The 26,114-nt window shown below is 32.7% G+C and overlaps 2 protein-coding genes across 2 annotated transcripts; both read right to left on the bottom strand.

Moving 5' to 3' along the window:
* Positions 1-992: 992 nt before the first annotated feature.
* On the bottom strand, positions 993-2,646 carry LOC130625963 (uncharacterized). The gene is made up of 2 exons (XM_057441087.1): positions 2,520-2,646; positions 993-2,476 (listed from the first exon to the last, which is right to left on the bottom strand). The coding sequence occupies exon 2, from the start codon at positions 1,896-1,898 to the stop codon at positions 993-995; it is 906 nt and encodes a 301-aa protein (XP_057297070.1). The 5' UTR covers positions 1,899-2,476; positions 2,520-2,646.
* Positions 2,647-21,202: 18,556 nt separating this feature from the next.
* Positions 21,203-25,852, bottom strand: LOC130625037 (uncharacterized). Its single transcript, XM_057440123.1, has 7 exons — positions 25,781-25,852; positions 25,381-25,528; positions 24,547-24,565; positions 23,701-23,722; positions 23,083-23,113; positions 21,424-21,468; positions 21,203-21,340 (listed from the first exon to the last, which is right to left on the bottom strand). The coding sequence occupies exons 1-7, from the start codon at positions 25,850-25,852 to the stop codon at positions 21,282-21,284; spliced, it is 396 nt and encodes a 131-aa protein (XP_057296106.1). The 3' UTR covers positions 21,203-21,281.
* Between the last annotated feature and the right edge of the window lie 262 nt (positions 25,853-26,114).

The raw sequence follows: 26,114 nt of genomic DNA, 5'->3' as shown, positions 1-26,114 counted from the left end.
TAAGATTTGAATTAACCGATTGAGACATACTGGAGACGACCAGTTAAATAAGACCTGAACCAATCATTTGCTTTTCCCCGAATACCATAGTGATTTAGCTTGGATAGAAGGATTTTGTGGTCAACAGTATCAAAAGCTTTTTGTAAGTCGACAAACACTCCACAGGCAAGCTCACCTTTGTCAAGGCAATGTCTAATGCGTTCAACTATAGTAAGCACAGCCTGTGATGTTGAATGCTGTTTTCTGAATCCAGACTGTTTGGGATATAGGATATCATGGTTGTTGAGAAAGCCTATGATTCTGCTGTACATAACCTTTTCATAGATTTTCTCAATGTTTGACAATAATGAGATTGGTCTGTAATTTGACACATCTATAGAAGAACCTTTGTTTTTGTAAACAGGCACCACTCTGGATGTTTTTAAAGATCTAGGAAAGATACCAGATTCAAACGAAAGATTGATCAAAATTGATATAGGTTTGGAAATATCATTTTCCAACAATCTTAGAATTTTGATTGGAATACTGTTTGGTCCAGAAGATTTTCCTGGAGAGATGTTGCCAATAATCCCGATGATTTCTTCTTGGGTAACAGGTGATAAGAAAATTGAGTCTGGGTTTGGGTTTTTGAGGTAGTCAGAGTACCTCTTGGATGTAGGTGGAATTTTGTTCCTAATAGAATTTGCTATGGATGTAAAAAAGTCATTAAAACTATTGGCAATATCAATCTCGTTTGTCTCAAGTTTACCGTCAACCTGAATGGAGGTAGGAATATTAGATTTCGATGGTTTTGTAGAAATAATGCTACGAACACCCTCCCAAATTTTGTGCATGTTATTTGAAAAAAGGTTAAAGTAATTGGTATAATTGGTATAATACTTTGTCTGCATAAGCTGACAATCATGTTTCGGTAGCGTTTGAAAAGTTGTGGGAACTCTGATTTAGAATCTGGATCTTTGGCTTTAGTGAATTTCCGAAAATAAAAATCACGTTTAGACATGGATTTTATGATGGCAGAAGTAATCCATGGTTTTTGTTGGGTTTTGATTTGCCTTTTGGTGAACGTGTCTGTCAACAAGCTTTTGAATTTTAGAATTAAAAATGTCAAAACAGCTGTTTGGGTCAATTGGTCTAGGACTATTAAACTCAACACCCCAGTCAATATCCAGGTAATCTAAAATGAAATTATGTTCGTCAAATTTGGACCAGTTTTGGTATTGAATATTTTTTTCTGAGTTGTTAGTCAATTGTTCAGGTAATATAAAGAATTGAGGCAGGTGATCAGAGATCATGTGAATAAGGTTACCAGAGATTGATGGTTGACCAGTGACAGAGAAAAAAATATTATCAATTAATGTTTTGGAAGTCGCTGCTATTCTTGTTGGTAATAAGATCTGGGGAAGTATAAGGTGGCAGCCGAGTATATCAATGAAGGCAGAGAGTTCTGCATCTTCATTGAGTTTTAACAAATTTTTATTGAAATCCCCCAGTAGAAGGATTTGTTTCTTTTCAATGCTGACTTTATTGAGCAAGAGTTTTAAGAAATCACGATTAAAGGAATTTGTTGACATACAAGGATGTCGATAAATGCTACCGACAATTAAGTTGGTTGTGTTAGGCAAGATTATCTCTGCAAAACTTGATTCCAAGTATTTAGATTGGTACATAATGTCATCCAAGTCTGTACGAGGAATGAAATTATACTGGTCAGAAATATACAACAAGCTCCCTCCTGCTGAGGATTCAGTGGGGGTGGATAAGCACTGGTAACCTTCTATATGGTAATTGAAAGTTGGTGGTGAGCCTTTGATAAAGCGGGTTTCAGTAATACCAATAAAAGAGAACTCATGTCTCAAAAGGGCCAAAAGGGTGTTAAATTCATCAAAGTATTTAGCCATTGAGGTAATGTTAAGATGAAAAGCTGAGACGACCTTGGATTTAGATTAAGATTGTTAAAGTCCTCACATTCATAGTATTTACAACTAGTTGTATGAAAATTGATACTGTCAGCATCGTTGTCCATGCTATGAACAATACTATTAAGATCAGAAAGAAGGGATCTCACATTTTCATTAATACGGGATGTAGAATTTGGGGTTGTTTTTGGTTTACAATTTGACAGATGTTCTGAATCAAAAAATGGTAATGTCCTGTCTAAACATTTTGGACAAGCCCAGTTACTAGAATTGTGAGATAAGGCATCAAATTCTGATACTGAAAGTCTAGAGCAGTTTTGAAAATGTATCCAAGAATTACAGATATCACAAAAAATTGATTTTTTACATGATTCATCAACTAGCTTTTTGCAGATATTACAACTAAGCATAAAAATTATATATAGGGGGGAAACAAAACTGGCAGCTTTAAAGGGACAACAGGGTCTAAAAGTACAAAAAAGAAAGAGAAAGTGAAAACTTACCAGTTAGAACAGGTTTTGGGCTTCAAACGATTTCACAAATAAAACAAACGCTATATACTGACTGCACAGCAAGCTTGCGCCATATTGAAGTTAAAATTACCTGAGCGTATATCACCGATAAGATTAAACAAACAAAGAACTTTAGGCGGGAAAATCGTGTGTAGCAGAAAGAAGAAAAAAGTGAGATAAAGACAACAATCTAACTCTCTGTGTTTCCGTAGTTGGGCAATTCATTTTGGTAGAACCCAGGAAACCATTCAACTATTTGATCCACATGTGTAATTTTTTTGTGTTTTTCATCGGTTTTATCAAATGTTATAAAAAAAGCTTCATTTTGATATTTGTAACTGTAGATGAGTTTGTTTCTTTTCAGTTGTCTGCATCAAATCCCAGTCTTTGAAAAATCGATTTAAATTTTCGGAAATGTAGATTTTGCTGTTTGGTGGCAGCTTAATTTCCTCGAAATTTATATTTTCAGTTTTTTTTTGTTTTCTAAGAGTTTTTGACAATTTTTGCGATTGACGAAGCGTACAATGTTTTTTTTTTGTTGGATTTTTCTTCGCAGGAAGCCTATGACAAGACTCGATATCGGATTTCGTAACGTTGACCTCCATTTTGTTAAAAATCTCTATCATTTTATCTTCCAGTTGATCATCATCTATATCATTTGTTACACCTGAAATCTCAATATTGCTACGTCTGCCGTATTGGTTTGTTGCCTCTGTAGTCAGTTGGAGATCTCTTAACTCTTTGTTTTGTTTTAACTTGGTTGTACAGACCATCCTTGTAAAAAGGAGATCTTGCTTTGCATAGAGATCTTTAGAGGGTTTAACCTCTACCACTTAAAATTAGATTAGTCGAATCACTACAGCTTGCTGTTTTGTTATCTCATAATCAAAATTATATGGCTATGTTGTTTTGCTAAACTTTTGTAAGCTTTTTGTTTCTAGGTTTTTGATATAAAAATTGCCTGAGACAACAAATTTTGTGGACGATAGTAGCTAGAATGGGACAAGCTTCATTCTTATAGAATTATCTCACTCACGTAGTACATGTAAAGCTAGCTAGATATAACTAGAAAATCTGTCTGAAAGAATTAGGTAGCTATAGCTAGCTATTTTGCTGATTTTACCAAAGCAAAAATAGCTAATTTTATGCTAGCAGCATTGGTAGCTAGCTTTTATGCCAGTTAAATAGTTAATTTTATGCTAGCCTTGTAGCTAGTTTAATGCTAGTTATATGGCACTGTTTGCACCTTTTTATGCTAGTTTGCAAACTCTTCTTAAAAAGTAGCTGGTTACACCGTAGTAGCTAGCTATATGCTATCTAAGTCCTGTTATTATTCCAACTAAATCGACAGTCTTACGCTAGCTGGCTTTAGGTGTGAGTGGGGCTAAGAAGGGGTTCATTACATGTAAAAAAATAATGATATAATAAACATACCCATTCTTCGTTTTCTTAAAAATGACTTTCCGTTTATTGCGATCATAGCTATATGGGTTTGTAGCGTAATGTATCTTAGAAACGGTCACGTGATATTAGTAAAAGAAAGCATTGGATCACGTGGATAAAACAGTACATAGGGTTGCTCTTAACTGCAATCCTCGCTAGACCATCTTTAAAAATAACAAAAGCACTCCATTACCGTGCCTTTGATGTTGTCTCGCTGAATCAGAAATTTACGCAAAAAATTATCAGATTAAACTACTGGGCAACCCAGTCAAAAAGTTGACGAAAATTGAAAATTTTGATGTATAGGTTCGGAAACCCTATAACCCTCCTCCGTCCCTTAAATTTGGCTTTTTTTAATGAGGAAATAGGCTCCGCCTCTCTCCGCAATCAATATAGAAAGTGTTGCGGAGAGGTTGCCAAGGCAAAGGCATTAAGTATGACTCAAAAGATTACCTATTATACTCAATATAGCTAATATCATATACTTATGAATACCTGCTTGTTGTAGATGCAAGATAATTATATTTTTCCTAGCCCTGTCCAGGATTTGAACCTAGATCTCTCATTTGCATGAGTGTCATAGCCATTAGACCAACAGGGCATGAATATATATATATGAAAAACTTTTCATGTGCATCTTATATATCCTAACTTCGGTTCAAACAAACAGACAGTTAACAAGCTGTTGTTATCCTACGCACCTAAAACAATTTTACTTTGTGGAAAATTTTGTAACATTTAAAAATAAAAATACAGTTTATAACCTGTTTTTACCCTCTTAAAGCAAAAAAAAACTGCAATATTTTATATATGGGAAAAGTTTCTGTGAAAGATCAAAAATTAATCGTGACATCTGATAGGCGTAACACATTTTCCCAAAAAACTTTCTTGCAACTTCGGTTTAAAAAAACACAGCGGAAACAGCCTGTTGTTATCCTGTCCAGCTAAAAATCAAACAGCAGTATATGTTTATTTTGCAAACAAGTTTTCATGACGGTAGGATAAAAAGCTCTTATTCCAAACTGAAAAAAACATATACATATCGTGAAAAAGAAATAATGAATACATTTGCAGATTTTCAATACATGTCGACGATTGAACGAGAACCGCTATTCAGAATTTAAAAAGCCTCAGTAATAACAAATGTTGATGTTGTAAAAATTTCCCAATATATATATATATATTGAAATAATTTTCGCTTCTGCAACTTAAGCCGCACTGATGTATGCTCAACGGCAGGGTTAAAAAAGTTTATTTCCTGACGTGTGTACAATATATATAGCTAGCTACAACTGTCCACGAAAATATAGCTCTCTATTCCCTCTTAATGTTAAGAACTGCCTATTTGTGGCTAAGCAACGTAAACAATTACACGTGACATACCTGTATATAAACATTTACTATCTGCAAAATATCTAGCTGGCTATGTTTGGCCATTTTGTGGACAATTGTAGCTAGAACAAGCTGTATGATGGGACATTCCTACAGAGTAGAATTATCTCACTCACTGTGTAGTATATAGCTATGTATAATAGCTAGCTAGATAGAGGATAGGTAGAAAATCAGTCTTAAACAATTTTTCTATGCTAGCTATGTTGTTGATTTTATGCCAGCAAAAATAGCAATTTATTGCTAGCTACATGGGTAGTTCTATCCCAGCTAAGTAGTTAATTTTCTGCAAGCTTTGTAGCTAGTTTTATGCTAGCTATATTGCATTGTTTGTTTGTTTTTATGCTAGCTAACTCTTACAGTAGCTAGGTAGCTAAATGCTATCTAAGTTCTATTATTATTCTATCTAAATCTGCAGTTTTAAGCTACCTTTAGGTGTGAGTGAGAATAAGAATGGGTTCATTACATGTAAAAAATAGTGATATACTAGCGAGCTAAACATACCCTTTCTTCGTTTTCTTGAAAATAACCTTCCAGAAGTTTCGATATAGCTTAGATTAACGAAAGTTTGAGTTTGAGGCGCTATGTTATCCGAGAAAAAGTCACGTGATATTAGTCAAAGTGACTTATGAATCACGTGGCTAATGCTGTATGCCGACCTGATCTTTACTGAAAACGGCGTGTCTCGACCAACCGGATTTTCACGGAAGAAATGACCATAAAAAATATTTGGGTAAGTGGGTCAAAAGTTATATAAAATTTGCTTTAAAGCATACTCTTTAGCTGAGAATTTATTTTTTTGCAATTTAATCTTTGATTTATTGGCTGACATGATAGAATTCATTAAATTTTCCACTAGAAAATCCTGGCTTTGCTCAAAACGGTTTTCTCCCAAATTAGTTTTTCGATAATTTGTATTTTTAGGTTGAAATATATTTTCCGATGAAAACCGAGTAGCTTTTTTAGGTGGACTACAAGTTAACATACTAGTCATACTTGCAGAATTACTAGTGCAAGTGTTCACATTGTTATCAAATATTAATGACTGGTAGTGATTATTGTTAACCCTTCCAAGCAAAATAAAGGAGCCTTCATTTAGTATTTGTACTGCCTGTTGATCAGCAGAAAGTTCATGAGTTTCTTCGTAAGTTGAAGCTATAACAGTGTAGGGATGCTCAGCGGTGGTAGTATCCGAGGTTATTAAAATGTTGATTCCTAACATTATTGCTGCAGCCCGAATAAAAATCTCTTCAACATCCACAGTTGGTCTTGACTGAGCTTGTAAAAAATGTTCCCATTGTTCAGGGCTAATCATTTCAACAGTTCTACATTCCACAAAAACTGGCTTATCATTATTTTTGCGTACAAAATTAACAACAGCTGTTCGAAGTTGAAGGTGATCGTCAAAATGTAGTTCATGGGGGATACATTGTCTAATTTCAGGTCTATGAAGTTGTTGTATCACTGCTCTATAGAAACAATTACCATCACCTGCTGTCACTTCCCGATATGTGACATTGGACAGACCAATACTTCTAGCATGTGCAACTATTTGATTGGCAGAATTTGAGTTGTTGAAAAGATACGTGGCATATGATTCCTGACATGCAATCTGGAAGTCAATATCATTATTGGTAACAGGCCCGGGATTAATTTCAACGTCACCAGATAACAACAGCAGTAATTTTATCGATGCAAGGTTAATATTACAGATTAGCAGGCACACAAAACTCATTAAAATGAAAGTTCTTAAAAAGCAAAAATAGTCTTGGCCAGTAGTGTCAAAAACCATTTTATAATTTGAATACTTGTGGTGATTATGATTTGTTACTGTATTGTTATGGCAGTGACTAGCAGCTGCGGTATAAAAAGCACCAATGGTGGATCGATATGCTTGAACCGATATCATGATTTGTAGGTAGCTAGCTAACTTCAGGCAAAACGAATTAACCAATCGAGCACAGAAATTGCACAGAACACAAAAGTTTCAAAAATAATCTAAATTAACTCAGCGAGCTATGCAACTAACTTCGGGAAATGAAGTTATCCAAGCAGGCAAACAAAATAAACCAAAAAATAACTTTAAAAATAAACTATATAAAGTTTATCCAACTTGTGGCCTCCCCAACCACTCGGCAAGAGAAGCTATCCAAAAGCAGACAAACAAAAAAATAAACAAAACACAGAAGTTTCAAAAACTATCCAAAGTAATTATCAAATAATAACTTATCCAATAATCCAAGGCTTGTGGTCAAGAAACTTTCATGAAAACTCGCACCTGAAATTTCAAATTTCAAGAGGGTTTATAAAATAACTTAAGCGGGAACTTTAAGTACCCAAAGCCCGGATACAAAATTTAACCACGTGATCCAATCTGACGAATCGGAACTCGGTATTTTTCTATTAAATGTCTATCGGGCGTAAGAAACAGAACCGGATTCGTCGTACTCGTTGGAGACCAATGTCTACTGGAAACAGCATAAAATAAAGCTGTCTCGATTAGCCAGATTTTCACGGAACCTTTTAAAGAAATGACCATAAAAAAAAGTGGGGTAAGTGGGTCAAAAACGCCCACGTTTTCATCAAAATTTCACGTACTAGGGGGAAACGCGGAAATTTGTCACGCTCTAATATATTTATGGGAACGAGGAAAATAGCTCCGTTCGAGCAATAGCTCTCTCTCCGCAAAAAGCTAAATCATTTTTGATGACAGTATTTTACACGGGGAGAGTGGATCAGAACAATTTACTGAGTATCGTATACACAATAACTATTCGAAATGCAAATTAATGATTGATGAATGCGATTTTGTAGGGCACGTAGTAAATGAACGAGGAGTGAAGGCACAGAAGAATAGAACTGAAGATATTGTTGATTTTAAGAGACGATTGTTGATGAACTCAGAACATTTTTGGGTATGAGTGCATATAGTAGGAAGTTCTTTAAGGTTTTTCTGAATGGTCTTTAAATTTATACGAATAATTGAAAAAGGGAAGGAAATTTGTTTGGTCGGAGGAGTGTGAGAGAAGTTTTGTTGATACTAAAAATCACTTCCTGAAGGCTGAAGGCTGAGTTGTTGAGACATCCGGATTTTAATAAACCTTTTGTGTTGACCACGGATGCTAGTGGACGGTAGGTTTTACGTTGAGCCAGTAGTTTGATGGTGAGCTTTGTGCTGTTTTGTATGGTGGTCGAACTTTGTCTAAGGCAGAGAGAAATTATTCGACAGTGGACAGGGAGTTATTGGCTGTTTAATTTGCTGTCAAAAAATGTGAAGTTTATTTGTTGGGTAATGAGTTTGATGTAAATTCCGATCACCAACCACTCATTCATTGAAAAACTTTTAAAAGTACTGTTCAAAAACGATTTCGGTGGATAGAATATTTACAGGGGCCAATCTAGGATTTTTTTTTCTGGTTAGGTAAAATTTGATAGATTTTTTGGCAAAGTAAGATCAAGGGTTGTGGTGTTGTACGAGGTAAACGGGCGTTTTGTGTTTTTATCATCAAAGGAGCTAAAATCTTCGCAAAAGTAAGGTTTTTAGTTTTTAAAAATCTTTCCTAGATTAGAAACGAATGTCTTTATAGCCCAAGTAAATAAAAGTAACCTCCGTAGTATAACACTTGTATCCTCGCTAAAACATGCGGATGGAAAACGCTTCCGTTTAGTAAATTAAACTTGAAACAGGGTTAGCTTTGCCATAGTTCCATTGAATGACATAGCACACTGGTACTAAGTATCATCATCTTTTACATTTTACCAATTTAAAACCAGTACAAGTAATCAAGAGTTACCAATTCGGTAAGTTGGGGAGTTACTTTATTTCAAAATATGCGATAAGTCTAATAACTAATAATACAACATTCCAAGACAGTTTTGTGAATAAATAGTCAACAGTAGTGCACTGTAGAATTATTGTTTGAAAAATTACAGCCTGTGTTAAGAACCTGCGAATGTAAAAACAGAAGCAGCATATAAAAGTATGAAAGCTTTTCAGTAGACTTACAGTGTAAGATAGCAACGCATAACAAACGTCTACAAAAAGTATATAATAATTACCCCTTTATGAAGTTAATACAGTTCAATATTAAGGTTACTGGTGTAGATTTGCACCAATTTCCATTAAGCATTATTTTTAATGTTAAGAAATTTCAAAAGTTAAGCAGTTTATTAAGCCAGAAAAGAGTTAGAAATCAGAAAAATAACATCAGAACATTTAACATGTCTGCATATTATTTACTCTCACATGCCCCTGTCAAATATCAGATATAACTTACACAAATGGGCGTGGCATACCCCGTGCTTAATTTTTTTCTAAAATGATAAAGACTCAGCTACATAAAGTTGGGTTAACTTATGCAATAACAAAATGTAAAGAAAAGGTAAGTCAGTTTTGCATTCCCACATGTATACAGTTAAGTCGTAATTTCGAATAATAGTAATAGGTACATATCAGATAAAATGAGGGTGGCATACCACTTGCTTTCTTTATTTTTTTCTAAAATGATAAACGCTCAGTTGCATAACGTTTATAGGGTCACTGGGTTATATGTTCTAATGTAATAACAAAAGTATGGCAGATAGGTCAGTCTTGCTTTTCCACTCATCGCATGAATAGAGTTGTTTGGAATTTAAGATGAGAAAAACTAAGTGCTAACATTGCAAAACAAATTTTTAAAGGACGGAAAAGAATATCGGAATCAAAGTTCTGTAATTCGACTTCCCTTAATTCGAACCTCTCCTTAATTCGAAAAAATCTTCTGGTTCTGTCAAAATCCATTAACAAACTCTCATGATTTACTTCCCGTAATTCGAACCTCCATAATTCGAATACCTCTATATTTCGCACCATGTTTCCGGTCCCTTTAGATCATTTCACCCCGTAAATCGAACTTTCAAAGATCGAATTACGTAAAGTAGCCATTTTATCTCCCTCCGCTAATCTTCCATCGAGTGTAAACAGGGTTTGACATGTTTGATTTCAAAATCAAGTCAATCAACAAGATGGCGACTCTTCCAGAAAAACGTCGGCACAGTGAAAAGTCTATGAAAACAAAATACGAGGCACGCAAAAATTTATGAACTTCAAGAAATTCGAACTCTCACTAATTCGAACTTTTTTTTGGTCGCCTGCGAGTTCGAATTACAGAGAGTCTTATATGAATTTCAGATAATTTGTAGCATATGTCTAAAATGAGACAGCTTTGTTTCTCACAAACATTTCCAAAATCTAATAATTTGCTTTGTAGTAGTTATCGCACAGCGCCTCGAAAAAGACAAAAATATTGTCTGAGCTGCTATTTTTGTTTTAGATATAAAGTGCGATAACTGGTTTATTTTAAAATCAACTTATTTTTATGCTTGATAGATTATTGTTCAATCTAGCTTACAAAATCTTTCGTTTAACTGCAAATAAAGTTGCCACACGACAAACTAATACATGTTATTGTTAAATTTAAATCTTATATATTAATTCCCTTGCGTGAGTAAAACTGTGAGTCCACGACACGGAAATCACGGGTCACTTTTCTATGACGTGGCCGTACGCTAAAATTTAACTAAAAAGATTAGGGATGTACTTCATAGAAATCGCACATAAGGTGTAAATATATAACCCGCTGCTAATAACGATATAAATATATATACCCTTATGCCAAAAAACTCTATGTTAGCATATATATATAGGTATCGCTACATATGAAACGGTATTAGATATTCACAAAGCATACGGACTGTTAAATGAAGTTCCTAGCATAAAACGGAAATTGTGTTTACGAAAAAGATGGCTGTTCTTTTTGAGTATTCTCTACTCTTTCATTCAAAATAAATCTTTAAAAAAACATTTGAAGAAGAGCATGGTTTTATAAATTAATCATAGCAAGGTTCTGTAAGGTTTTTTCATGTTTTATTTTCAGTTTTGATTATATTATTGTTGCCAGACATGTTTTATAGCTAGCATCATAAAAAGCCAACCACCACTAACAACTAGCTAGCTAGCTAGCTAGCTAGGAGTATATATATATATATGTAGCCATGTTCTTTATACCTAGCTAAGTCTCCAGTTTATATTTAAGTGACTAGCTATTAGCTGCTGTAGCTAGCTAATGCTAGCTTTAAACTAAAGATTCCCAGTATATATATTCCCACAACACATCAAACGTTATTAACCCTGAAAATTTTAAACATTTTCCTGGTTTTTTTTTGGTTTGTGAAGTTCTTTTCCTCCAAATATTCTGAAAATAAAGTTCAGAAATTACTTATTTTTAAAATGTAAATTTAATTTGTTTCAAATTGTGGGCAAAAACCTTAATCAGTGTGCTAAAAGAACTGACTTTTCTTAATTTAGAATTACTAAACACAACCATTTTCTTACATTTAGTGTAAACTTTTGTGCGTATGGCTTATATTTAATACACCAAAAGAGCTACTTTGTTGATTTCAATTTTATACTCTTTGTAAGCTATTTTTTTCTTCTTTTTGACATTTTGAATTAACTTATTGTTGTAGAAGGCATATAATATACATGCATATAAAAAAATGGAATTTTGCAAATTTCTGTTTTACCACTCAATTTTTACATTTTATAAGTTATTTGGAACAGAATGGTATGAAATAGACCAAAATGCCTGATCTTAGTTGTTTTTAATTTACAGGCTGCGTCTGTGAAACTTTAAGGGGAACATTTGGTGGAAGACAATGGCATGACATATACTGATAGAACTGATTTTTGTTGTGTTAGATGTTATATCTGAACCTTTTTGACATTTTATGTTAATTTTGCGAGGAAGGACCATATATATATACACAGAAGAAGAATTCAATTTTACACCATGCAAGCTTTGCTTTTCTATATTTTGTATAAATTTTTACTGGGGAGGACTCCGTGCAATATATCGAAATGACTGATCCTTCTCGATTTAAATTTGATGTGTTCTAAATCGTATATAGTTTTGGAAATTTTGTGTAAGATTTAATGGGTAAGGGCTAGATGCAATATGTCAAAAAAACTTTTTTTGTTGAATCAGAAGCACTCCTTACAACCATTCTTTTTTTTTACAGTTTGTGAAGCTTTTGTGAGGAAAGAGTGTATGCAATATTATTGAAATAACTGATTTTTGTTGCAAACTGTCTTTCTTTTTGGATTAAAATATTGTTTTAGAGGGCATATGCAGTAGATATATGTACCGAAATAATTAAATTTTGCAAACTTTGATTTTGTCGTTACCTCTCATTTTTTACATTTTGATTAAACTTTTGTGGGAGACCGCCGGTATGCGAAGGACCAAAATAAGAGATTTTAGTATTATTTAGAATTTGTATTTTGTGTTGCAAAATTGGTGCAAAAATTGACATAAAATGAACCTATATACAGATTGATTGCTGTTGTTTAACATGACTCATTATGACTTATATATATATTTTATGAAAATTTGTGACAGAATACTATGTGAGATTTGAAATTTTGTTTACTTTATTGATGGTAAAACAGCATGCAAATTGCTAAAAGGACTTTATTAATTTTAGGTTTAAACACCGTTATTTTGTTGGCATTTTGTCTAAAGTATGGTGAGGAAGGACCGTATGCAATATATAAAATAATGTTTTATTGCATTATAATTTATCCTTGCAAATCCCTTTTTAACACCTTAGATAAAAATTTCTACTTAGGCAAAATTTATTGTTTATTTTTCACATTTTGTGTCAACCTTTGGCAGGGTTTGCAATAAACTAACTGATTTTAACATATACAATGAGAGAGATTTGTGTTTGACATTGATCAGCTTTTTTGTGTATATGTAGCGTTTTGAGTGATTTAAATTTTATGAGTGAGATGTATGTTGAAATGCTTTTAAAAACTTTTTTCCGAATAATTTTCGCATTTGTCAGATTGTCAGAGCAGTAATATTAGTAGATTTAGATTTTAAATGTCACATATATACTTCCGTTGTTGGACACCTTTAATTTTTTTGGTCATTTATATAATAACGCGGTTGTAAGATGCGCACTGCTGTATTGTTTGTTTTTTGATGGACATATATCTGCTACATAAATTAAATGGAATACAGTGGATTCTTCCACGGGAAACAGCTAGTCATAATTAATTTCCTTATTTTGACTAATCGAATTAAGCGACTTTTCAATGCGTTATGAATCTGTATGAACTCACAATTGACCTGAACATTCGCTTCGGTGGAGAGCAATAGCTTCTTCATGAGAATTTATCAACGCGGACAATGTAATTTGAAACGTATGAATATGCTTCATGAGAATAAACTTTTCGGCAGGTTCTCGCTTTTTATAAAAACAAAAACCTTACGCAATCAATCAAGAAAAACATAAGCACTGTAGATTTAAAAAGAAAAAATTACACTCGTAATGGTATTTCGGATTAAATTTAATCTGTGGTCACAGAAAACCATGCTTACAAAAGCAGTAACTAATTGCCATCTTTTTTTATGCCACACAGCGAATACACGAATTTGATACCATTAACTAGCACCAACTAGGGAAACCTGCATTTAGGTGGGATTTTTATTAGCACCGCCCTCAAATGGTGTTATTGTGTTAGTTAATTAGTAATCAGGCCCTTTATTGTTACTCATAAGTAGTTGTCTTCCTTTTCGTACTGAATTTTGAAGATGTCAAGTTGTGCAAAGTTTTCCCTACATATTGAGAGATTGTACAGTTGTACATAAAACATCTCATATAATCACAATGATTATTTATAACCTGTAAACCTATAACAACTTGTTATTTCATATTAAAGGGAAATCATGTCTGTTTGATGCCTAAATTGCTAAAAGAAATTCCATTTTTTAACCTGTTGCTCTCAATGTGGTAATGATATGTTCCTAAGTCCTACAATTAGCTAGCTCTAATTCTTGTTTGGTTGTCCTTGTTCTATCTGCCTTTTTTCGTATGACACAAATAATTCTTTGTAAAAGTGACCGAGAAACTTGACTGGGCTGTCGAGTCAAACAAAAACATGCTAAATTTGTCCCTGCAAGCGCTTTAATAGTGCACAGACTGCGTTGTATGAAAGTCGGTAATATTACTAAGTTACGCTTTTCCATTTGGCGGAGTGACAAGAGTAAAAATATTTAAATATTTTTTGGTTAAAATATATTTATTTACATAAAAAATGAATATCTTCAATCTTTGGAATCTAAACAAGGATATAGGTATATAAGAATAAAGAAATAGGTACAAAATATTTCTATTGAAAATTTACAATACAAAGAAATATTGCGGATTGTTTAATAATACCTTCAGGAAATGAATTTTTATTGAAATTAATTTTTGCTAAGATTTTTCCTAAAATTAGATCTCGAAAAAAATTCATTCCAGTAATGTTTACCAATGTAGTATAGTGCTCTTCAGGTAACCGAAATATATCGGCGACAAGGAGTTAGCCAACAAAACAATAACAAATTTCGGTGTAGACCGAATTTTATTAACTGTCTGTAACTGTACGAAATTTATTAATTATTTCCTTATCATCTATAAAGCGAATCACTTGCTGTTAAATTTGTTTCGGCAAAATTTCTTGGTAAAATCAGTAAACATGGCGGAACGCGGTAAACAATAATTTAAAGTTTATTGCACATGCTGTAGCTGTAGGGCGGGAAAATAACAAACAGTACAAATGGAAGAAAATACAGATCAACAGCAATTGTAATTAATGATTGGAGCCGTTTTGTTTCTTAGGTTTTCCAATCTTTTTTACACTAAAGGGGGAAACGCTGCGAAAGACTATTTTTCTCAAAGTAACACATCGATTATGTCTATACTTTCAAAAATTTTTGCATTGACAACAGGTAAAAGAAGTTTGAAATAATAATCTTTACTCACTTTCCACCTCCATTTCTTCGTTCTCTGAGAAAACTATTAGGAATTATAAAAGTATGTTACACTTCGTCATCAAATACTAGGTTTGCAAACCGACGAATAAATTCAGAATATTCTCATCCTCTCTAAGCCCACCTGCTATTTTATAGTGATTGTCAATTGTATGTAATTTGTATTTCAAATATATATACTAATAATACAAATAATGTTATTAGTCTCCTTAATCCTGTCTTACAACATTTCATTAAACAAAATTTAATGATTTCCATTTTTTTAATAGTAATGAATGCAATTCTTGTTCTGCAGAATATTTCAGAATAAAGTAAATGTTTCTCTTTGACCCTTTCATTACTTGCCACCAGCAAGCGTGTGATTTACTTAGCATTTTCAAAAAGAAGAGAAACTTGGGAATTACTTTTCTTCCAAAATGCCTGCGTGTATAAATACTAGTATATCCTATATGATTACTTACCGACTCTCGACGTATTAACTGAAACTAAAAAAAAAAAGAAAAAATTAATATTAAACACAATTATTATGTACATCGTTAAATAACATAATTATTTTATTGAGGTTGTTATGAATATGCCACGACATGAAGTATTACCTTAAGCATTTTATTTAACAAAACATAATGAACATTACTTATCTGCTCTACACTGATTTCGTATGATGAGCAGAAAACAATACTTACAATTCCAATCTAAAGAAAGGAAGTAAAGAAAAATCTAGATTTTTATAAAGTTCAAGCGCTAATTTTTTAGAAAGTCACTGTAAAAGTTTTTGAATACTTTATTAAATATTTTTGAAAATTTTAATAAATTTTTAACGTTTCTAATTGTTTTTCCAGGATATTATTTTTTAAACCTCTTTGTACATCGACTAATTACATATTTTTAATTCGCAGTTTAGTAACCTTTTTTACACCAATGTTACCCGAAAATCGGAAAGTCTGATTTGTACCAACCAGTAATCACAAAGACGGCTTTCCTCTAACTTGTGCCGCTTTCGACTAAAAAAGACGGGTTAAAGTCGTTTTTATTTGGTCTCTGTAAAACCAGTAAGATCTCATTTGAAATGAACGTAGTTTTTATTTGGTCTCTGTAAGACAAGTAAATCTCCTTCGAAATGAACGTCTTAAAGACGTCTTTATTTGGTTATATCATAAATTGCTACAAACTTGTTGGAATAGAAAGACTCGGAGACGACTTTTCTGTCTTTAAAAACACCGCTAGAAGTATGTCGAACAAACCTCTCATGCCTCATAATTCAAGAATTTAAGAATAAGTAATCGGTATATACTTGAGTTTTATAAGAAACATTTTATAAGAATAAGTAAGGCTAAGATTTGTTGCAAATTAAAAGAAGTAAAGGGTGACAGACTTTCCCAATATAAAGAAACCTAATAAACCCTTGGTAGAAAGTTGTGTTTTATTGCACTTGTATACTGTAGCATTCGTTTTAAAGACAATTCCACAACAAGGCAAATAACGTTTTGCCTATTCGTTAAGAGCTCCTTACGCAGAGGTAGCCAAAAATTCGAATTGGATTTGTCTAAGAAAGAATATATTTTACAATAAAAACAGCGTTTAAAAGAGCGCATAGAAAAAACTTGTAAAGAATATCTAAGGCGTAGTTTATACGGTCGATTTTATGCCGCGTCAATATTTAAGTTCGGCACAAGTGCGACACTTAATAAATTTTTGGTTTATACACAAAGTAAGTCAAACTAATTGAAGAGATTTTTTTTCTTTTTCGCAACTCGCAGCAGAGATGGCAGCTCTAAACAGAAGACAACTTCTCAGTATTTGTTTACTTTACTTAAAAATAGAAGAAAAAAGGTCAGTTTGATGAAAAAGGCAATAGCTATGTTATTGCATTACGAAGAAAAGAGAAGCATAATTGTTCGTCAATATTTGCTTCATATAGAAGCAATATTATTAATGTTACAAGAACATGAAGAAATTAAACGCCGAGAAGAAAGGAAAGCACGATCATGTCGAAGATTCTTGCGTAATACTGGATGGTGGGATCTGGTACGAGATACTTATAGCCCAGAAAGGTTTTACGAAACATTAAGGATGTCTCGACGTTTGAGTCCTGAGGAAGTTAGAGATGTTCTTGCACTCAGAAACACGAAACAAAAGAACTTCGAAATCAGTAAAAAGTCTGCTTCCGCTGCAGTCCGAAGTGCTCTTACCAAACGCTTTTGGAAAGAAAAAGAAGATTCTCAATAACGCTACATGTAGTTTTCCTTTTTTTTTTGTTTTTAATTTGTGAACAAAGTAACAATGAAAACAAACATTTTGTCAAAAAAATTTTCGTCTTCATGTTCTTAGAAAGAAAATATATTATAAAATATAAAATATAAAATCATTATTGTCGACGAGCATTTACCTCACAATCAATTAATCAAGGATAATTTGGATCCATCATCTGTGATGTATATGATTCCTGTTGTGTGTTGTCGTGTTGAGCATAACTTAAGGTTGCACTTGCAGGTCGCATGTTTGTCATGCCATAGCGATACCCATATTCAGCAGCCGGTTGATTGTTGTTAACATGGGGATATGGTTGATACATAGGCTGAGCGGGAGGCTGTGGTTGTAAAAAATTTGTCATTAACTGAAAGAAGGCGTTGTCTCTATCTGACTGTCTCTTGCTCTCTTCTTTTAAAAACTCCAAGATTTCTTTTGATGAATTTTCAGAAGATAGAGTTTTCAACGATTCAACTGTTTCTTTAATCTCTCCAAGAATATTTTCCGTTTTCATGGACTTTTTACGTACCGTTGGAGTTGGAACATATGATCTCCTCTTTTTCAAAAAAGAACCCCCAGATGATTCTGATGAATCGGGAGTGAATGAAGTCTCTCCACTGTCAGACTTCTCTGGGTCATCATCAATCTCTGCATCATTTTCGGTAGAAGAATCGATCTGTGAATGGCCTGGCTCAATGGATTGTTGTGGCTGACAATTATCCATTGAGCTTATCAAAGGGAGCAACTTGCCAAACCAATTTCCAAGTTCTTTATCTTCTTGGAATCTTATTCCAGAAGCAGTTTTCACATTCATGACTGCATTTCGGCAAATAGTAACACATCGTTTAAACTTCTGTCGTGTTTGTTTTACATCAAAAAGAAATTCTTCATTTCGTTCCTCACAGCGTTGTTTGATTTCCTGGATAACTTGGTCGTAGTATTGACTATTTTTCACATTTTTTACGTTGGTCATCAAAAGTTTCTCTTTGAATTTATCATTCTCGATGATAATGTCGATCAGATCGTCAACTTGGGCATCAGGCCATTGTCTCCGTCTGCCCTGCTTCTTTTTCAGTTGTTTTTTATCAAAAATATTCTCGTTGTTATCCTCATCTTCACTTGTATTATGCTCTTCTTCGTACTCATAGTCCTACAAAAAGCAAACGTTGATCGTGAAAAATGCATCAAAAAACATATATACAAACATGTAAATAAATTCAATGTTTTCATCTTACAAACTTTTCAATTTTATTCAAAGAAACTTGAAAAAAACTTAAAAAATACTCACAAGCTTCTCGTGGTCACCGACGTAGTCAGCCATTTTGAACGAGTGATTTGTTATGCTGAGGTAGCACTTTTTGATTAGATAACAATGGGATTTGGTGTTTTTTTTACACGACAAAAACACTGCCTTGCATAAAACAGGCCGAAGATCGACTGTATAAACCGATGCCGAACTTATGCCTAACCTAAGTGGAAAGTTCGGCAAAATTTGATAGACTTAAATATTGAGGTCGACCTTAATAAAATGTTCAGTTTATACAGCCGCACTTTTGCCGAACTTAAATCATTTTTAAATTTATTTGAGTTAGACGCGGCATAAAATCGGCCGTATAAACTACGCCTAAGAAGAAAGAACATCTATTTCAACAAATGTTGAATGTTTAGTTTTGAATAGAAATTGTGTAAAGTAAAAAGCTGTATTTACCCAAGATATGAATGGACAATAAAGAAAATATTACCTTGGAGGTAAGTGACAAGTGCACGTTACACATGTTCTAAAATTTTAGACCTATAAAGTTTGTTCTTATAATTAAAGCAGTAGCTACTTCATATGTTGATGTAATGACTCAAATGCATTTTATTAAAGGTCTAATTAAATGTAACTTCAAAGAAAGCACATCATCCAAGGTGCACAATTTGAAAGACATATCTTACAAGCAGGACTAAGACCAAAGTGTCGGTGGTTGGCAAAAATGAAATGACGCTGTTGTTCAAGACAACCCTTAAAGATACTAACCAACTGTTATTGTTTATGTTTAACAATTTTAATTTTGTAGTATTACACTGTATGTTTTGTGTTATGCACGTTTTTTTTATAAGCAAAACAGCAGTTTAGCTTCGATTGTTGCTTATCTTTTAATCATCCACAAAGGGGGAAGTCCATCTTTTAGAACAAGAAAAGTTTTCGAAACTAATGTTTTTGTATTCCTTGTTGTTGCTTATAGAAAATTTTATATTAAATACTTCATCATCGTTCTCGTAACCCTTTCTTGTTTTGCTTTGTCACACCTCCATCAGAATTAAAATTACTAAAATCTTAATATGCGTCGGCTATAATTATCTAAAGCAATCCTGCCTTGGCAGTACAAGAATGTGTCTAAAATGTCTTTAGCACGTCACAGAAAGGTTTAAAAGACGTGTCTAAGGCGTCTCGATTTTACTGTGCGGTTGTACAGCGGACTGACCCATAATGCAGACATTGTGAAAGAGTATATTGCGCATTTTCGAAGCTTGCAAGCCGAGTAACATGGGTTACTTGCATTAGAAGCAAAAAATAGAATTTGCAATAGTAATAAAGACAAAATGGTAGAAATAATACTTTGCTTGCGGCAGCATATTTTGCGATGTGAAGTTTGGAATTTGCCAAAAAAGCTACTGTCTTTATTAAATTAAATTAGTTTAAGTGCGATTTTAAAATTTCAGGTATATAATAAAATAATTAAAAAAGAGATTTTTCTTGATAAAAAGTTACATTACAAGGTCTCAAGCTCTAAGCTACCACTGACTTAAGTAATTTTGTAGTATTTTAAGGGATAGTTTTAATTAATATCCGATAATGATATATTTTAACATATTTAGAAGCCTGGTGAGTCAAAAAAAAAAAAAAAGCATCATAGCAAGAAAAAATGTTTCAACAACCAACCAACAAGCCTCTATATTCAAGCATCTATTAAATTTTATTCAAGCATCTAATAATGATATTCAAGCATCTATTAATTCTTTTATCTCCTTATTTAAGACTGAAAAATCAGTTAAAAGATCAGTTCAACAGGTATGAATAAAAAGAAACAATTCCTGAGGATGTCTTCGAATTTAATGATAATAATATAAAAACTGCATTATGCGGCATGTTAGTATCTACGTTCAAGTCTGTAACCTTACATATTGAGGACAAGAAGAGAAATGTGGTGAAGCATTAAATTTTCCCAACTCTAATCTAATGCAGATTTATGTTTATTTTTAATGTTCAAATTTATGTTCATTTAGCACAGGGTGGGATAAAGCTAGCTTTTTCTCGGCATGTAATTTAAATTCTTTTATTACATGTATGGTCGTAACCAGGTGGTTACTAAGGTGTTGCTAAGAAGATTTATGGGTCCTAGGAATAAAACACAACGAAATTTAAAGTCATCGATCCCGCGCAATGAAAGACGTCGTTTTTTTTTTTTTAATTGTCATATTTACCAAGTTAAATGCATCTGAGAAATTTGAATTTATTGAAAATTTAATATGACAGCATTTCTAATCCCCATGACGCAATCTAGTTAATATTTTACCTTTACCCTGTTTGTGTTATGACATTTTACAAGTATGCAAAGTGTTATCGCCTAGACATAAGTAGCCGGTGTCACATCGATCAAATATCCAGGTCTTAAAGTTAACTTCCATGTAGTGGTTGCTAATAATTTATTGAGTTTTTAATATTAAAATATATTTTAAATTTCATATCTAATATTTATATCTAAAATTTAATACTAGCCGGTGGCCCGTGGAATAATCCGTGGAAAAATCCACGGGTTCGCCTAACCTTTTTGATACAGCGATGCGTGCGTCTTGCTACTTACGGTACTATTTTGCGTGACAGAACACAGACAGGACTTATACGGGTATTATAAAATAGATTTAATATTTCAACGAAATAAACAGAACTTTGCTACCTTGCCTTCAATGCTTTCTCCCTCACGTAATACTAAAGAAATATAGATGAAAAATAAATTGCAAAATTATCATCAATCTAAGTAACAACAACAACAGAAAATATTTTCCACTTACTCTCAATTTCTTTTCCTTGTTCTTTTTCTTCTTCTTCTCTTACAGCTTAAAATATAAAAAATTACTGTATTTGAAATTAATGCATTATCTTAATCAATTTGCTTACGTCGTCAAAATTGGAATGGCGGAAGCTTTTTTTATTGTTCTTCTGTTCTTCTGCCTAAGTGGAGTTTTTTGTGGGAGATGAATCTGCATTTAGCAGTTTTACTTTACGGCTAAATTACTCCTTTTGAAAAGTATTCTAAAGTGTTACCATGATAACCATTTTTTCGAGTTGAGTGAATTTGCAGAATTACTTTTTGTAAAGAATTACTTTTTGGAAGTAATTCTTTACAATGTTTTTCAGTATATATTATTTTCTTTTCACATTATTTTTTGTTTTGTCACCTTAAAGCTTATATGCTAAAATAAATTCATCTTATACTTTATAATGTTAAATTACTATGTTTGTAACATGCTTCCCCGACAGAAGCCGCCATTTTATAGCATTTTTTTCAGATTAACCTCAGTATGACATCCCAGATGGCAAAACGGCCACGTGAACATGTCGACGGGAAAAAAAGAAGAGTAAAGTGTTGAAACTATTTTTAATTTTGTGAATAATTTAAAAGGTCTACTTGTGCTACTTGGTCACATATGAGAAACAAGAAACGAGTTGCGTTTTGGTTTGGTCAAAGTTGCCAGCGTCCGGCCTATGTCAAAAACTAAAGAACTTCGGGGGAGCATGTTGTGCGTGGACTCACTAGCAGAGTAGATGCTGTTTCAAAATTAGTTTAATCAAAACGCCTGTGGCAATTTTTTAATCTCATTCCTTCGTATCCTTGCGTTTAAGAATAGATCTTGCGCAAATTTCGTTGCACACTGTTCTTTACGTTGAACATAGGCTTCGTTATAATAACAGGAATGTATGGGATTCTATTATGCTCTTAAAATCCGCTGGAATCACTGTGCGTTTGCGTGAATTTCAAACTCGACAACAAGGCATGTAAAGTTACTACGATGCCAAGGATAAAACGCTTCTTCCCTGGGTAATACTTTTTAACTTTAATGTAGGACAATAATACGTTTTAAGTTGATTATCTAAGTTGGAGGTAAGTTTAAGCAGCGTCAGTTTTATTACATCCCTAGCAATTATACAAATATTTTATAAATTTTGTATTTAAGCTATTTGATTGTGCAATATTTTCTGTAATAAACGGGGACTTTTAGGATGATATTCTGCCAAATATTAAAAACACTTTGATAAAAAAACATTTGACATTCGATTGAAGAATTGTTTCTATATTTTAAATGCTCAACTAAACTTTAGTTAAAATCATGTTTGCCGTCGTAGAAGACATGAAGGTAGATTTTATTATGTCACAGAACATCGTTAATGTTTTTTTTTCACGCGAAATGTCGTTACTGCTACTTTTTGTAGTACAAAAATTGTTTGCTGTTTTTCCTTTTATCTTGTAGTTATTAAATCAAAAATACTTTGCATCCTTTCAAAATGAATTTCAATTTTGAATAATTCTCAGATCTGTAAAATCTACCATATACAAATTCCTCCAAATCGATTTTATCGTCTCCCTTGTGCAATAAAAACAAGGCATATTAGTTGATGTGTTAACATACGTCGTAACGTAAACAGAAACTAACTAGTACTAATCTACTTACTAAAAATTTTATTTCTTCGTCTCTTTCCGTTCTAAAACAACACAGGACTAGTTGTTAACAGACAAACAAGTTGATCATAATTATTTATCTATTTTGTGATATTCGGGTATTCTTTATGGTTCAGTCAAAAGAATGATTAGCTTGGGAACATGTTAACATAATAAGAAACAATGAAAATTGTCTTTTTAACATGTTTTTTAAATAAATATTTATTTAATTGTTAATGTTACCAATTGATGATTTAGCGCAGAGAAAACTTTTTAGAATACCAAACTTGTAAGGGTTTTTTTATATTTCTTCAAAATTCGCATTAAAAAGATAATAGCCTGATATTTTTCAGTTCGTTTTTTTAAAAAAGGTTTTATGTAAGATTAGAACCAGGTTTAACGTGAATTTTTACGCGGGAAAACTACACTTCCTTATCACAAAGACAGAAAAATGAAACCTCTAATCAAAATAACTGTTCCCTTTGCTTTTGTGAAACATGTACTTGTCTAAAATGCTCAATATAATGCATAAAAACAGCTCAAGAAGACAAAACAAAATACAATTTAGCTTTGTTTTTTAAAATGTATTTTGTGATGAAATTAACGTAAGAAATCAATAATGAATACTTACAGATCTTGTTTGAGAGTTGTAACTAAAAAAGAAGAAGAAACTTGGAGGTTTACATTTCTAACAAACGTTTTCCTTATGTTATCAAATTTTAAAAAAATGAACTTGTTATTAAAAAGGCAGTTTTGGTTCAAAAAATGAAGTTAAAAGAAAATTTCAGCTATGATTTAGGAAAGCCCACAACTGCACGATAAATGTCAGGATTAATGTCAGGGGAATATTTGCGTGAACATTGAGAATGTAACTTGCTTTCAAATTAATACTGAGACTGAAGATAAATTGAAAATTGAGAAAATTCTATGGAAAATGCCGATAGTAAAAAGTTTAGTTCAACTTCTTATTAAACATCCAGGAAACTGAACTTCCTTATTCATCCAAGTTCAACTACAGCATAATTATTCTTTTCTACTATTTTGAAAAAAATCCGTGGTAGGAGTATATAATGTTGTTATTTGTTAAAAATTTGAGAATACTGAAAGATTTGATATAAGAAAGGAGTTTAACTTTGCATTACTATATGTTTTAATCTTCCGACTTCTTCGGGTTTTTTCTTTTTTGCCATCTTTGGCATTCGCCGGGAGGGCGCTCTTTTCCTTTTTCTCTGAAATAACAAAACAAAAAATGTTTCTTTAGCTAATGCTTTTTTCAATCCACCTCTTATATTTAGAGCGAAAACTATTTGAGTATTTTGACTGCGTAGTGAAGATAAGCGTTGTATTTAATTCAGTAGTTGAACGTGAAAATCTCGAGATAATTTTTGTTGTCAGAGATAACCAGGAGTATGCTTTTAAGTCGTTGAAGAATGCCTAGAGGCCATGAAAAGGAAAAATAGTATAGTATGCAACCTACTTCGGTGGTTTTCTTCTCCCTATAATAACAAGAAATTTAATAGGGAATTAAAATAAAAGAGATAAACCTTAAGTTGAATACAAAATTAATGCAACAACACTTTAAACATCGCTTAGTTTTTATGAAATCTTCTTGCCAAACGCTCTAGGCTACTTCAATTGCGTCTTCTATTCTCGTCATGATATATATGCACGTTTGTACTCGCAATTACCTAATAGCATTGATTATTTTTGTGCAAGTGAGAATTTGGTATTGACATTATTAACTTCTAGTAGTCAGCCCGCAGAGAAATCCACGCGATCGCACGTCTTTAAATTACACGCTATTTCGTGTGGATTTGCGGACTTATTAAAGAGACTAGTCGTTAACTGTGAAAAATTCACGGGATATCGCAACCTTTATATATCGCATTTCGTGTTTTCGTGACAAACAAGCAAACAGACGCACTAATAGACATACGCCGGCTATTATTATAGAGAAAGAATCAACAAATAAATTTTTACACAGCGAAGGTAAAAACGTTTTATTCTTCTATTTATAATTAAATGGGTTCATCTTCGCTAATCTACTATCGGTCCGTATTTACTTATATACATTATCCAATCACTAATCTGATATTTCAGAATTTTATTTATCAAAAACATCACTGGTTAATGTATTTCTAGACATTTTTATGATTTATGATTGAAAGAAAAAAAGTTGTTATTGGTTATCTAAATAATGTAATCTCCAACATCAATCTCCTTCAATTGCCCAGTTGCAAAAAAATAAAAAGAATTTTCCCAGCTTTAGTTTCACATTAATACATTGGTAGCATTTTTAACTACTACATACCATTTTCTTTTAGTGGCCTTTGCCAACCGGCAAGTCTGTGGGAGCAACACTGCCTCCGCTTCTTTCCTGGAAGAAATTGTCGTTTAAAGTACTTAGGCTCTTTACAAAATGGATTATAAAACAAATGTAATTCACATGAAATTTGAAACTATAAAATGAAAGTAACTTACATAAACTTTCACTTATCAAAAAACTTCTTTTAACTTAATTTTGAAAATGATAACAAAACAAACAATGTAATATAATTCGATGACTTACAAAGTTCTATTATATGGCATATGAACATATACAAAGGGGTGGGAGGGGATGGTATTTATACCACTCCCATAGAAGTTTTTAGCAATCACCTTTTGCATGTCTCCTTTTTACAAAATGTTTTTGATCTATTACTTCTTTTCACTATTCCACTGTTTCTTGTAATACAAAAAGCGAAGAAACCCTTTGATTTATCAACACCAAATAAACTTACCATATTCTTACACGCCTTAAAGAAACTATGCTCACTTACACAAAATGAAATGAATATGTGAATAATATAAAGCCAAACAAGCGGGCGATTGTTTACTTACAGAAATCGCGGACTTTAACAAGAAAAACAAGTTCATTTATGACAATTCTATGACGGATTAAGACAGTGGTACTTAACTTTGTTACATTATGACAGAACTGTTATATCGAGAAAAAAATTTGTAAATAAATTATGTCAACTTCAAATCTATATTCGATCAAAGATC

The sequence above is a fragment of the Hydractinia symbiolongicarpus genome, chromosome 14 (assembly GCF_029227915.1).
Source record: "Hydractinia symbiolongicarpus strain clone_291-10 chromosome 14, HSymV2.1, whole genome shotgun sequence".
In the NCBI taxonomy this organism is placed as follows: Eukaryota; Metazoa; Cnidaria; class Hydrozoa; order Anthoathecata; family Hydractiniidae; genus Hydractinia; species Hydractinia symbiolongicarpus.
This window is presented reverse-complemented; position numbering and strand designations above follow the sequence as displayed.

Coding starts and splice junctions, on each gene's coding strand:
- LOC130625963 (XM_057441087.1), bottom strand. CDS start 1,898: ATGGCTAAATACTTTGATGAATTTAACACCCTTTTGGCCCTTTTGAGA.
- LOC130625037 (XM_057440123.1), bottom strand. CDS start 25,852: ATGGTAAGTTTATTTGGTGTTGATAAATCAAAGGGTTTCTTCGCTTTT. Junction 25,529..25,780: donor TTACAAGAAACAGTGGAATA/GTGAAAAGAAGT, acceptor TTCATTTTATAG/TTTCAAATTTCATGTGAATT. Junction 21,341..21,423: donor ACAAGGAAAAGAAATTGAGA/GTAAGTGGAAAA, acceptor ATATTTCTTTAG/TATTACGTGAGGGAGAAAGC.